Below are 14,357 nucleotides of genomic sequence, written 5' to 3' on the forward strand. Positions count from 1 at the left end.
AGTCAAACTCATCTGAGTTTGTAACACTGCAGTGTAGTCTGGTGAATATGTGAGGAGGAAGTTCTTCACCATGAGAGTGGTGAGAGCCTGGAATGGGTTGCCCAGAGAGGTGGTTGAGGACCCATCTCTGGAGGTGTTTAAGGCCAGGCTGGATGAGACTGTGGCCAGCCTGATCTAGGGTAGGGTGTCCCTGGTCATGGCAGGGGGGTTGGAATTAGATGATCCTTGTATTCCCTTCCAACCCCGACTGATTCTATGAATGCCATGTTGAGCAGATTGCTAATAAAATGCACTGCAGTGTTGGATAATTCCCACTGTTTTGGCTGAGACCATAAGGCTTGATGCATTCTTGCAGATAGCTGGGTCAGCTCACTACACACTGAGACCATATGGTCAAACTGGCGGAGAGGGCATTAGCCAGCCGTCAGGGCTGACTGAGGCCATGCTGCTAGTCTGAAGCAAGCAATAGAGACAGTCAGGAGATAAACAGCAAATGGAAGGTTTTTAAATGCTGGCCATCTAGAGAAGAGCAGTTAAAGTACATTCAAGGGCTGATAGACGATGTGGTATTGTATGTTTGAATCATAGAATCAGCCAGGTTGGAAGAGACCTCCAAGATCATCCACTCCAACCTAGCACCCAGCCCTAGCCAGTCAATTAGACCACGGCACTAAGTGCCTCAGCCAGGCTTTTCTTGAAGACCCCCAGGGATGGCGACTCCACCACCTCCCTGGGCAGCCCATTCCAATGCCAATCACTCTCTCTGTGAAGAACTTCCTCCTAACATCCAGCCTATACTTCCCCCGGCACAACTTCACACTGTGTCCCCTTGTTCTGTTGCTGGAAGGAATTGCTCATCTTCCTAGCCTGTAGCTTGCAGCTGCTCTGGAGCTCCTCCCTGCACTGACCGTATTGCTGAGGAGCAGTTGCTCCTGTAAGAAGGTGTCTGAATGCTTCTCTAGGGTTTGTGACTACCATTGCACAGTTATGAGGACTTTTCATATTGGGGACTGTCAGTATTGAATGGGTATTTGGCCTCCATTCATGTTTGTCAACAGTAACTGGAGCACTGGATAGAGAATTTGTTTTGATCAGTTGTTCTCTTATGCCTGATTTCTCTAAGTTTTAATGTCTGCTCTTCAAATACCAATTGAGTAAATTTCTGCATTTATAGTTAAAATATTACAGAGATGCATTTTTTAGCTCTGAAAGTGTCAGCTGGGTGAGATTTGAGGAAAAGTTTGGAAGACACAAAATTACATACTCTTAGTTCTCATCTGACTGGGATGAGAGCACTGTACAACAGTTTGATGCTGGAACACTAGCTGAGCAACAGCTGTTTAGTCAATACCTGTCTTTTCTTGGAGTTAATTACCTTTTGAGTGGAGATGCTTCCTGTAAAGGAGCCAGGAGTACAGTTCATAGAATCATAGAATCAGCCAGGTTGGAAGAGACCTCAAAGGTCGTCCAGTCCAACCTAGCACTCAGCCCTAGCCACTCATCTGGACCATGGCACTAAATGCCTCATCCAGTCTTTTTTTGAACACGTTTTTGGTTGTAAGGGACTATTAAAGATGTCTTGTCTAATCCCACTGCAATAAGCAGAGACATCTTCAACTTCATCAGGTTGCTCAGCAGCCCATGCAATCTGGCCATGAATGTTTCCAGTGATGTGGAATCCACCATTTCTGTTGGTAACCTGTGTCAGTGTTTTATCACCCTCACTGCAAGAATTTTCCTTCTTTCTAGTTTCAACCTCTCCTCCTTTAATTTAAAACCATCACCCCTTCTTCTGTCTCAACAGGTCATAGAATCATAGAATCAACCAGGTTGGAAGAGACCTCCAAGATCATCCACTCCAACCTAGCACCCAGCCCTAGCCAGTCAACCAGACCATGGCACTAAGTGCCTCATCCAGTCTTTTCTTGAACACCTCCAGGGACAGTGACTCCACCACCTCCCTGGGCAGCCCATTCCAATGCCAATCACTCTCTCTGTGAAGAACTTCCTCCTAACATCCAGCCTAGACCTCCCCCAGCACAATTTGAGACTGTGTCCCCTTCTTCCATTGCTCATTGTCCGGGAGAAGAGACCAACCCCCACCTGGCTACAATGTCACTTCAGGTAGTTGTAGATAGCAATGAGGTCACCCCTGAGCCTCCTCTTCTCCAGGATAAACACCCACAACTCCCTCAGCCTCTCTTCATAGGGTTTGTGTTCCAGGCCTTTCACCAGCTTTGTTGCCCTTCTCTAGACACATTCCAGTATCTCAACATCTCTCTTGAATTGAGGAGCCCAGAACTGGACACAGGACTCAAGGTTAGGCCTGACCAGTGCTGAGTACAGGGGAAGAGTAACCTCCCTTGTCCTACTGGCCACACTGTTCCTGCTGAAAACATAGAAAGTATTTTGTGTTCCCCTGTGGAGAAATCTAGAAGCATGATCACTAATGCTAACCCTTTCAGCTGTTTTTGTTGTTCTTGTTAGCATTATATAAGCTGCCCAAAAAATAGAATTTTGTTGTCATGTTAAATTCAAGGTGGTGGTGGTAGAACAACAAAGCTTTTGATCTTTCTTTAATAGATGGGAAACTGTTTTCAGAATGTAAATTTGCCTTAGATGATGCTATAAGTAGTACATTTCTTTCTCTCTTGAAACAGATAAGCACAAAACCAAGTTAATCATCACTATGCACATAATTTCTAAGATGCTCCCTGTCCCATGTTGGATCTTACTCATTTTTTGGGGATCAGTGTAACAATTGTCTTACTTTCCCACAAACTATATGACTGACATAATACTAACAAAGCAGCTTGAGGAGGGAGTGTTAGTACACAGAAATAAAGCCTTCACTGATGTGCTGTGGGTTGAGTAGAACACTCAAAGCAATAACATTTCATAAGTGGACAAGTACCTTTCTCTACTCTTAGATCTCTTTGGTGTTTGTCAGTGGACAGTTACTGGTCACTCCTAAAGTAAAAAGTAGATGAGAAGGTCAATATGAGCTGTCAGTGTACTCTTGCAGTCCAGAAATCCAACTATATCCTGGGTTGTATCAAGAGAAATGTGGCCAGCAGGTCAGGGGTGATGATTCTGCCTCTTTACACTGCTCTTTTGAGACCTCACCTGGAGTACTGTGTCCAGTTTTGGAACCCCTGTTACAAGAAGGATATGGACATGCTGGAATGTATCCAGAGAAGGGCCACAAGGATGGTCAGAGGGCTGGAGGACAGCCGTCCGTGGAGCTGTTTAAGGCAAGATTGGATGTGGCACTTGGTGCCATGGTCTAGCCTTGAGCTCTGTGGTAAAGGGTTGGACTTGATCTATGAGGTCTCTTCCAACCTTGGTGATACTCTGATACTGTGACAGGCTGTGAGAGTTGGGGTTGTTCAGTTTGGAGAAGACTCCAGGAAGACCTTATTGTGGCTTTACAGTATCTGAAGGTGGCCTACAAGAAAGCTGATGAGGCACTTTTTAGGATGTTGGGTAGTGATAGGACTAGGGGAAATGGATACAAGCTAGAGGAGGGTAAATTAAATTGGATGTTAGGAAGAAATTCTTCACCATAGGGTGGTGAGACACTGGAAGAGGTTGCCCAGGGAGGTGGTGGAAGTCCCATCCCTGGAGGTTTTTAATGCTGGGCTGGATGTGGTTCTAGGCAACCTAATCTAGTGGTAAGTGTCCCTGCCCATGGCAGGGGCATTGGAACTAGATGATCCTTGAGGTCCCTTCCAGCCTTGACAATTCTGTGACTCTGTAATTGCATGTTTAAAACGTTTTCAAGTATTGACACTGGATGAAGAGTTCATCTAAAAAAACACCCATATATTAATCAAACAACCATACTGTATACCTAGGATGGATTAATGTGCATTTAATATGCATTATAGTTCAACTAAGGAAAGATTAAATACTCAAAGAAAAATTATGGCAGATGGGGGATGGGGCCAGCTCAGTGGGGAAATAATAGCTTATAAAAGAAATTACTTTCAAATATCTTCCTCAATGTTTGTGGTGCTTTTTTTTTTGTTGAGATGTCTTTTTGTGTAGTTTGGTGGTTTTTTGTTTTGTTTTGTTTTGTTTTTTCTCTTCTGGTTAAGTTATTTGTTTCTGAAGTACACTCTGAGTTGTGCTTTCCCTGGACATCTGTGCTGTGCTTGGGAGAAGGATTTGCTGTTGGAATGGGCTGCCTAGGGAGGTGGTGGAGTCGCTGTCCCTGGAGGTGTTGAAGAAAAGCCTGGATGAGGCACTTAGTGCCATGGTCTCGTTGATTGGCTAGGGCTGGGTGCTAGGTTGGACTGGATGATCTTGGAGGTCTCTTCTACCCTGGTTGATTCTATGATTCTGTGATTCTATTACCTTGTAATGGAGATGAGACAGGGAAGTGTCGGAGAAGTCTCATGGATGCTTCTTCTGTTCTTACTCTGCATCCTCAGCTAATTTCTGAACCACATCAGCTGCTGCCATGCTGGTGCTGTGGGAAGCTTCATGGCTGCATGACCGAGTGTCATGCCCCTTCCAGAAAAGCTCATTCTGACATCTCTGAAGGGAGCAGATGAGCGTTTCCTGTAAATGCACACAGTGGAAACATCTGCCCAGCGCACTGAATTAAAGGATTTTCTTGATGTGCTGTCTGAGCCTGTATGCTGAGGAACTTCAGTGCTGTGTTTTCCTCATGGCTTCCCCCATCGCGTTCTTCGGCTGTCTTTTCGGCACCCTCCTCTGAAGCTGGAGCCGTGAGGAAGGATGAAGCCTTGCTTCCCGCATCTGTCCCAGCAGCTGTACCACTTCCTGCAATGAATCATCTGAAACACACATTCCTTTTTTTTTTTTTACTATTGTTTTAATGATGAAGACACATTTGTTTTCCTGTAGCCACAAACCAATCTTGGCAGTCTGGCAGCTGAGCCTTAAGTGAAGGCTCGGGTGTGAAAATGTCCAGAGGAAGGAAGTGGCTCCCATTAGTGGTGGTGGTCATGGGCAAACCCAGAGCAGAGCTCATTCCTTCTGGACTTTGCAGTTCCTCTGACCACAACCAAACCTCCTCACTTCTTGGGCTGCTGCAGCAAAATGTCTCTTCTGTGTGCACATCATTGTCGATCATGCCATGACCTCCACTTTTCATCTGGAAGTTCATTGCTTCAGCCAACAAAGTGCAAATTGTCAAACAATGTTAAGGGAGTGGGGCATAATCTTTTGTCTGAGAAGTCCTGGCTGTGTTTTGGATCTTATCTGGAGCTGATGTTTGCAACCTTGTTTCCAGGGCTCATTGATTGCATGCATTTCCATTCTAGCAGGCCCAAAGGAGACATTTATTTCATTACTCGTTTTTGTACTGTGGAGCTGAGAATCATTCCTCAGTTTTGCAAGGATATTGTATTTCATACAGAGACTAAATCCTAAATCTGCCTCTTCATAGAATCATAGAATTGATCAGGCTGGAAGAGACCTCCAACCTAGCACCCATCCCTAGCCAGTCAACTAGACCATGGCACTGAGTGTCTCAGCCAGGTTTTTCTTGAACGTCTCCAGGGATGGTGACTCCACCTCCCTAGGCAGCCCATTCCAATGCCAATCACTCTCTGTGGCAAGAACTTCCTCCTAACATTCAGCCTATGCCTCCCCTGTCACAACCTGAGACTGTGTCCCCTTGTTCTGTGGCTGGTAACATGGAAGAAGAGCCCAACCCCCACCTAGCTACAACCTCCCTCTAGGTAGTTGTAGACAGCAACGAGGTCTCCCCTGAGCCTCCTCTTCTCCAGACTAAACACCCCCAGCTCCCTCAGCCTCTCTTCACAGACCCCTGTGCTCCAGACCCCTGAACAGCTTCTCTGGACAAGTTCCAGTACCTCAATACCTCTCTTGAATTGAGGAGCCCAGAACTGGACACAGCACTCAAGGTGTGGCCTGACCAGTGCTGAGTACAGGGGAAGAATAACCTCTCTTGTCCTACTGGCCACACTGTTCCCCACCACAAACCAAGAAACATACAAAAAAAACCCTCCAAACCAGAAACACCTCCCCAGGAAACCCAAACAACAGCACCCCACCAACACCAAAAGCATATTAACTACAAACTTATGACTTTTATTTTAACTTTGCTCATTTTTTTTCCCCTAGGGAAACGTCAGATTCACCACTTGGGAAACCAGCTTCAACTGAATCAACATTGTCTGGACACTGCCTTCAATTTTTTCAAGATGGCTGTGAGCAAACACCTCACCCGGGGAAGGAAGATGACCCATGTCATTGCTGCCTGTCTCTACTTGGTGTGTAGGACAGAAGGAACTCCTCGTATCCTTTCACAATTAAAATGAATAAATAAAGGTATATACTTTCTGCAAGTCAACTATCCCACTTAGACCTTGTTTTAAAGTTTGAAAAGGTAAGTGTCACTTACTCACTGTCACTGTTGGTTTTATATAGTGTGATGGTTTGGGTGTTCCCCACACTTTGGAAATCACCCAGACTAGACTCAGCCAGCTCTGGAAATGGAATGAAGCTTATTATTTACAGCTGAGCAGAATATACAAGCAGATATTTACAGTATATACAGTTATAGACAGAAATAGACAAGGTAAAAGGTAATACAGAAACACAACAGCTCTCCCAGAAACCTGAGTCCCCAGGAGGGGCTTCCAACTGCCCCTTCATCTTCCCCCTACCCCTCAACCCTACCCCGGTCCCAAGGAAGAATGGAGGTTCAGCCAGGGGGTTAGGAAGCAAAGTGGATTAGTCAGAGGAACAGAGGGTGAGATTAGAGAGAGAGATGCAGCTCAGAGCTCCCCAGCAGGAGTAGTAATGTCTTATCTATGTTTGGATTCTTGTTCTTGCACATCTCAGCAAGCCTATGAGGGAGATATGGAGACCAGCCAGGAAGAAAGAGATCTGGAGGTACTGGTAGATAGTAGCTGAAGATGAGCCAGCAGTGTGCCCAGGTGGCCAAGAGAGCCAATGGCATCCTGGCCTGCATCAGGAACAGTGTGGCCAGTAGGACAAGGGAGGTTATTCTTCCCCTGTACTCAGCACTGGTCAGGCCACCCCTTGAGCTCTGTGTCCAGTTCTGGGCTCCTCAATTGAAGAGAGATGTTGAGATACGGGAACATGTCCAGAAAAGGGGAACGAATCTGGTGAGGGGCCTGGAGCACAGCCCTGTGAGGAGAGGCTGAGGGAGCTGGGGGTGTTTAGCCTGGAGAAGAGGAGGCTCAGAGTTGACCTCCTTGCTGTCTACAACTACCTGAAGGGAGGCTGTAGCCAGGTGGGGGGTGGTCTCTTCTGCCAGGCAACCAGCAATAGAACAAGGGGACACAGTCTCAAGTTGTGCCAGGGGAAGTACAGGCTGGATGTTAGGAGGAAGTTGTTGTCAGAGAGAGTGATTGGCATTGGAATGGGCTGCCCAGGGAGGTGGTGGAGTCACCATCCCTGGAGGTGTTGAAGCAAAGCCTGGCTGAGGCATTTAGTGCCATGGTCTAATTGACTGGCTAGGGCTGGGTGCTAGGTTGGAGTGGATGATGTTGGAGGTCTCTTCCAACCTGGTTGATTCTATGATTCTGTCACCATTGTTTTCCTTTCACAGCCTGTAATCTAGTCCTTCTCACCAAAACATTCTAGCTAGCTTCAAACTAGCACATATAGTGAAGTGAAAAACAGTTTGTTCTGTGGTTCAAGTATATTTTTTTCCTGCTCTGTAAGTATCATATTTGTTATTTACAAGGAGCTATAAATGTCCCTTTGCTTCCCACCTGTAATGACACAAGATTTTTTTTCTCAATGTTGTTTTTTTGTATTATATCTCACTTTCCCTGTCCTTTCCTTAGGATTACTTGTTTGTGGTGTTTCTGAATAGTTTTTTTTTTCTTCTAACAAATGAAGGAGTTGGGGCTGTTCAGTCTGGAGAAGAGGAGGCTCTGAGGTGGCCTTCTTGTGGCCTTTCAGTATCTGAGGGGGACTTAGGAAAAAAGCTGGGGAAGGACTTTTCAGGATATCAGGAAGTGACAGGACTAGGGGGAATGGAGCAAAGCTGGAGGTGGGTAGGTTCAGCCTGGATGTCAGGAGGAAGTTGTTGAGCATGAGAGTGGTAAGGGGCTGGACTGGTTGCCCAGGGAGGTGTTTGAGGCCCTGTCCCTGGAAGTGTTTAAGGCCAGGCTGTATGAGGCTGTGGCCAGCCTGATCTAGGATAGAGTGTCTGTGCCCATGGCAGGAGGGTTGGAACTAGATGATCCTTTTGGTCCCTTACAACCCTGACTAATTCTATGATTCTGTGAAATGAAAGCCTCAAGCCTCCTGCAGTATCAACATTAAAGAACAGGTTTGAGTTGCAGTGAGCTTTTCATCAAAATACTTGGATTTCCTTCTTTTAATGCTTGCAGGAAGGGTGGTATCACTCCTGTTTTAGTGTGCAGGTCTGAGTCTAGCTGGGATACTTTGGTGAGAGGAATTAGATGATAGGCTGTGAAAAGGAAACAGTGGTGATGTCTGTTTCACTCATAGGCTTGCTGAGATGTATAAAAACATGAACACAAACATAGATAATAGAATTGTTCTCTCTCTGGCCCTGACTGCATGCACTCTCTGTAACTTGATGCCTAACTAATCCCTCTTAGCCCCCCTGGCTGATTCTCCAAACTCACCTTGAATGTAATACAAAGTCTGGGATAAGGTAGAGGGGTGGAAAGGAGGTGGATGGGCAATTGAGAGCCCCTCCTGGGGACTCTGGTTTCTGGGAGGGATGTTGTGTTTCTGTATTGCTTTTAAACTTGTATATTCCTGTATATATTGTAAATATCTGCTTGTATATTGTTCTAAGCTGTAAATATAAAGCTTCATTCTTTAATTTCCAGCCACTGAGTCTAGTCTGGGTGATTTTCTTAAATGTGGGTGGGCAAACCATCACATTTAGTTTTGGGGGGAAAAGACATTTGATAAATCCACAATTTGCTCAGAGATCATGCAGGATGTCAGTGGCTAGAGGTGGGACTGCATACAGACCATGAAACTGAGTACTTCTTACTTGACACCATTCCTATTTTTTGTCTTGTGAAACCTCATTTAAGTCCATGTAAACTTTAAGTACTGATGACCATCCAAATTTATTTCTTTTATATATTTTTAAACTTATCTTCTCTTGTGTCTCAATTTATGGAATTTGGAGCTTAGTATCAAACAGTTACTTTGTGTTATTTTAGTCCTTTTCTATTTTAAATGTGTATTTCATCAGTATTCTATTTGATCTGATGCTTTTTATAGATTGCTCTTCTTGTTCTATATTTTAGCAGTTGAACAGCTTAGCTTTTCTTTTAAGATTATAACTATTTTAGTTTCAGAAACTACATCCAGTTGTCTAATAACAGTGCATTCTGATAGTCTTGTGGTCATTGCATATGCACGGGCTGCCCAGGGAGGTGGTGGAGTCACTGTCCCTGGAGGTGTTCAAGAAAAGCCTGGATGAGGCACTTAGTGCCATGGTCTAGTTGATTGGTAAGGCCTGGGTGCTAGGTTGGACTGGATGATCTTGGAGGTCTCTTCCAACCTGCTTGATTCTATGATTCTATGATTCTGTGTTTTGGGAAAAAAAGGTGTTTCATAGAACCAGTCAGGGTTGGAAGGGACCACAAGGATCATCCAGTTCCAAACCACCTGCCATGGGCACAGACACTCTACCCTAGATCAGGCTGGCCACAGCCTCATCCAGCCTGGCCTTAAACACCTCCAGCCACGAGGCCTTAACCACCTCCCTGGGCAACCCATTCCAGGCTCTTACCACTCTCATGATGAGCAACTTCCTCCTCACTTCCAGGCTGAATCTCCCCACCCCCAGCTTTGCTCCATTCCCCCTAGTCCTGTCACTCCCTGATATCCTGAAAAGTCCCTCCCCAGATTTTTTTGTAAGGACCCTTCAGATACTGGAAGGCCACAAGAAGGTTAATTGGGAGCCTCCTCTTCTCCAGACTGAACAGCCCCAACTCTTTCAGTCTGTCCTCACAGCAGAGCTGCTCCAGCCCTCTGAGCATCCTCATGGCTCTATTTTGCAGGAATCATGGAATCAAAAGTAAGGCTTGCCTGTTAGACTGATCTTTTCTAATGTAAAGTGTTTTATTATTCAAAGTGTGAACTTTGAATAATATAACTCCATCATAAGCATAAAATCTGTGTTGATTTAAGAGCATTACCAATATTTTTTTTATGTCTGTGTCACATATTTAAAATCAGAAGAGACCTCCAAAGTCATCCAGTCCAACCTAGCACCCAGCTCTGTCCAATCAACTAGACCATGGCAGTAATCCAGGCTTTTCTTCTACACTTCCAGGGATGGTGACTCCACCACCTCCCTGGGCAGCCCATTCCAATGCCAATCATTCTCTCTGGCAAGAACTTCCTCCTAACATCCAGCCTAGACTTCCCCCAGCACAACTTGAGACTGTGTCCCCTTGTTCTGTTGCTGCTTGCCTGGGAGAAGAGATCAACCCCCACCTGGCTACAACCTCCCTTCAGGTAGTTGTAGACAGCAATGAGGTCACCCCTGAGCCTCCTCTTCTCCAGGCTGCACACCCCCAGCTCCCTCAGCCTCTCCTCATTTAATTTATTTTCTTCAGGGACTTAATTTGATGCTGCTGAGTGATAGCCTAACCATGGCACACAGGTCCATGTTTCCCCAGTGTTTGTGATAAAAAAAGCATTTGAAGTAGTGTAAGTTAGAAGAGGCACATAGGTACCCTGTAATGTAGCAGCTATCTGTGCAGCAAGTGTGACTAACTTTTCTAGCAAGCGAAAATATCCTTTGCTTGTTTCACATCTTTCTCTAAAGTAATTCAGCCTTTATCTCAGTTGTGCAGAGTGCTCTGGTCTGGCTGGCATGTTGTAAAGATGTAAATTTATTTCCCAACTTTTTTTTTAATTAAATAGAGATAATATCCTGTGTGCTACTTCATGTAAAAATACTAGGAGTAGAGTGTGAGTAAGATGGCAAAGAAGAGTAAGTTTGCGGATGACACCAAGCTGGGAGCAGGTGTTGATCTGTTGGAAGGTAGGCGAACCCTGCAGAGGGACCTGGACAGGCTGGCTGGGTGGGCAGAGGCCAATGGGATGAGATTTAATAAGGCCAAGTGCAGGGTTCTGCACTTTGGCCATAACAACCCCAAGCAGCATGACAGGCTGGGGACAGAGGGGCTGAGAGCAGCCAGGCAGAAAGGGATCTGTGGGTACTGGTAGATAGTAGCTGAAGATGAGCCAGCAATGTGCCCAGGTGGGCAGGAGAGCCAATGGCATCCTGGCCTGCATCAGGAAGAGTGTGGCCAGTAGGACAAGGGAGGTTCTTCTTCCCCTGTACTCAGCACTGGTCAGGCCACCCCTTGAGTGCTGTGTCCAGTTCTGGGCTCCTCAATTGAAGAGAGATGTTGAGGTGCTGGAAGGTGTCCAGAGAAAATGGGCTGCCTGGGGAGGTGGTGGAGTCGCCGTCCCTGGAGGTGTTCAAGGCAGGACTGGATGTGGCACTTGGTGCCATGGTCTAGCCTTGAGCTCTGTGGTAAAGGGTTGGACTTGGTGATCTGTGAGGTCTCTTCCAACCCTGATGATACTGTGATACTGTGAGAAGGGCAAGAAGGTTGATGAGGGGTCTGGAACACAAACCCCATAGGAGAGGCTGAGGGAGCTGGGGGTGTTTAGCCTGGAGAAGAGGAGGCTCAGGGGTGACCTCATTGCTGTCTACAACTACCTGAAAGGAAGGGTGGTCTCTTCTTCCAGACAACCAGCAAGATAACAAAGGGAGACAGTCTCAAGTTGTGCCAGGGGAGATCTAGGCTGGATGTTAGGAGGAAGTATTTGCCAGAGAGAGTGATTGGCATTGGAATGGGTTGCCCAGGGAGGTGGTGGAGTCACCATCCCTGGAGGTGTTCAGGAAAAGGCTGGGTGAGGCACTTAGTGCCATGGTCTAGATGACTGCATAGAGCTGGGTGCTAGTTTGGACTGGATGATCTTGGAGGTCTCTTTCAACCTGGCTGGTGCTATGATTCTGTGATTGGCTTTCTATTTTCATACATGAGTATCACAAAGCACTGCATCTTCCCTTGCACGGTTACTGTAACATCTGGGGATGAAGAAGTGGTAGTGCATAACCATATGGCTCAATTTTCATAGTACTGCTTTTTAGTTTGTGGGAGTTTTAAAATCCATTAAGTAAACTTAATTTTGTAATTGATACTAAGAGTTTACCTGTGTTACTTTGGGTAAATTCAATTTCTGCCTGTGTTCTGCTGTTTGTTTGGGTTTTATTTTGTTTCATTGGTGTTTTTAAAGTATTTGAAGTCCAGAGTAATTTGAAAATCCAAACCCCAAATAAATTAAAGATATTTAACATAGAAATACAAGTTCCTTTTCTAATCTGTTATCCTTTCTTTAGAAACTTGGAAACCTGAAAGCCACAGGTGCCTATTTCTGACCATTGAAATTTAAATATGTTCAAGCTTCCATAGGGTCCATCCAATTAGGATGATCATTGTCAGTGTGTTTATATTTGTTTTCAGCCTGTGTCTGTCTCAAGTTGTGCTTGGGGAAGTACAGGCTGGATGTTAGGAGGAAGTTCTTCACAGAGAGGGTGATTTGCCATTGGAATGGGCTGCTCAGGGAGGTGATGGAGTCACTGTCCCTGGAGGTGTTGAAGAAAAGCTTGGATGAGGCACTTAGTGCCTTGATCTAGTTGGTTGTCTAGGGCTGGGTGCTAGGTTGAACTGGATGATCTTGGATGTCTCTTCCAACCTGGTTGATTCTATGATTCTATCAATACAGAATTTTACTGCAGAAGGCAGATGTATTTCTTGAGGTCTCTTCCAACCTGGTTGATTCTATGATTCCCAGGGCCTTTGGTCCAGAGGGACTAAGAGCCAGTGTAGAGGATAGCCATGTGAGAAGATATTTCAGCAAGAGTGAAGATGATGCACGTTCAGGGTGATAAGTTTGCAATTGATTTTGGTCTTCTGGAGAGACTAGCAGAGGATGACACACCAGGAAGAGGTGTGTGCTGTATGGTACTGCACAAAGGGCATATGGTAGTGGTAACACTTGAAGGTTTATATACAGTGCTAAGTAGATATGCTGAATTTAAAGTGCTCATTGTCATTGTGTTGGCTATGAAGAAATTTGGGAGAAATTTAGGAAAGAAAGTTAAAGACTGATGATTGGTGAATATGTTTTGAGGGAAAAAGATTCCGTGGGAGAAGTAGTGACAGGCAGTAGCATCCTCTGAGTTCAGAGACAGCACCTTGATTTTGGGTGATTCACATGAATTGGTGGAGTGACTTAGGAGTCACGAAGGCAAGAGATGTTATTTGGGAACAGATGTGTCTCTGAAGTAGAACACATTTCTTAACTTATGGTAGAAGGACAAAAATCTAGGGAGGAATAACACCAGGCACCAGTAGAGACTAGGGGTTGTCCTGCTGGAAAGCAGTTCCTTGGAGAAAGACCTTGGAGTTCTAGTGGACAGCAAGTGTCCTTGTGGCCAAGAGAGCTAACGGCATCCTGGGGTTCATTAAGAAGTGTGTCCAGAAGGTCAAGGAAGGTTTTTCTTCCTCTCTGCCCTGGTAAGACTGCATCTGGAAACCTGTGTCCAGTTTTGGGCTCCCTGAGTCAAGAGAGACAGATCTGCTGGAGAAAGTCTAGCTGAGAGCTGTGATGCTAGTTGCAGGACTTGAGCATCTCTCCTAGAGGAAAGACTGAGGGAACTGGAGCTGTTTAGTCTTGAGAAGGCTGAGAGGGAATCTTATCATGATCTGTAAATATCTGAGGGGTGGGTATCAAGATGGAGCTGCCAATCTGTCTCTGGTGGTGCCCAGTGGTAGGACTAGGAACTACTAGTACTGGCTAGAACACAGGAGGTTCCATCTCAGTACAAGGAGACATTTCTTTATGGTGATGATGACAGAGCACAGAAACAGGCTGCTCAGAGAGGTTGTGGAGTCTCTTCTCTGCAGACTTTCAAAACCCACCTGGATGCTTTCCTGTGTGACCTACCCTAGGTGATCCTGCTTTGGCAGGAGGTTGAACTTGATGATCTCTGGAGGTCCCATTCAACCCCTAACATTCTGAGAAATTCTGGACGTGGCCTGGGGAAGTAGGGTGTGATATGTAGTCAGGGCCTGAAGCAGAAAGAAATGTTGTGTTCTCTCTAGAGACAAAACCAGAGGAGTGGGAAGCATTTTGAGTGGGAAGACAGGATTTGTGTCTGCATTGAGTTCAGTTTGGGGGAGTGGAATGTATTTATCTGACATGGATATCTGCTTATTCTTCTTTTTTCATAACGTACACATGGCCAGCCAGCTTCTGAGAATGTGAGCAAAGTTGTAATCAAGTCTACTGGTGCACAC

General features: G+C 45.6%; 1 protein-coding gene across 12 annotated transcripts in view; it reads left to right on the forward strand.

Moving 5' to 3' along the window:
- BRF1 (BRF1 RNA polymerase III transcription initiation factor subunit) overlaps nt 1-14,357 on the forward strand; it is a 481,847-nt gene that overhangs the window by 49,270 nt on the left and 418,220 nt on the right. For all 12 annotated transcript variants that reach the window (XR_010305870.1, XR_010305866.1, XR_010305858.1 and 9 more), the window contains exon 3: nt 6,121-6,294. Coding sequence is in view for 6 of the 12 variants with exons in the window: in XM_064159979.1 (XP_064016049.1) it covers nt 6,121-6,294 (174 nt within the window). In the remaining 6 variants the exon portion in view is untranslated. The remainder of the gene's footprint in view (nt 1-6,120; nt 6,295-14,357) is intronic.

The sequence above is a fragment of the Pogoniulus pusillus genome, chromosome 1 (assembly GCF_015220805.1).
Source record: "Pogoniulus pusillus isolate bPogPus1 chromosome 1, bPogPus1.pri, whole genome shotgun sequence".
Lineage (NCBI taxonomy): Eukaryota > Metazoa > Chordata > Aves > Piciformes > Lybiidae > Pogoniulus > Pogoniulus pusillus.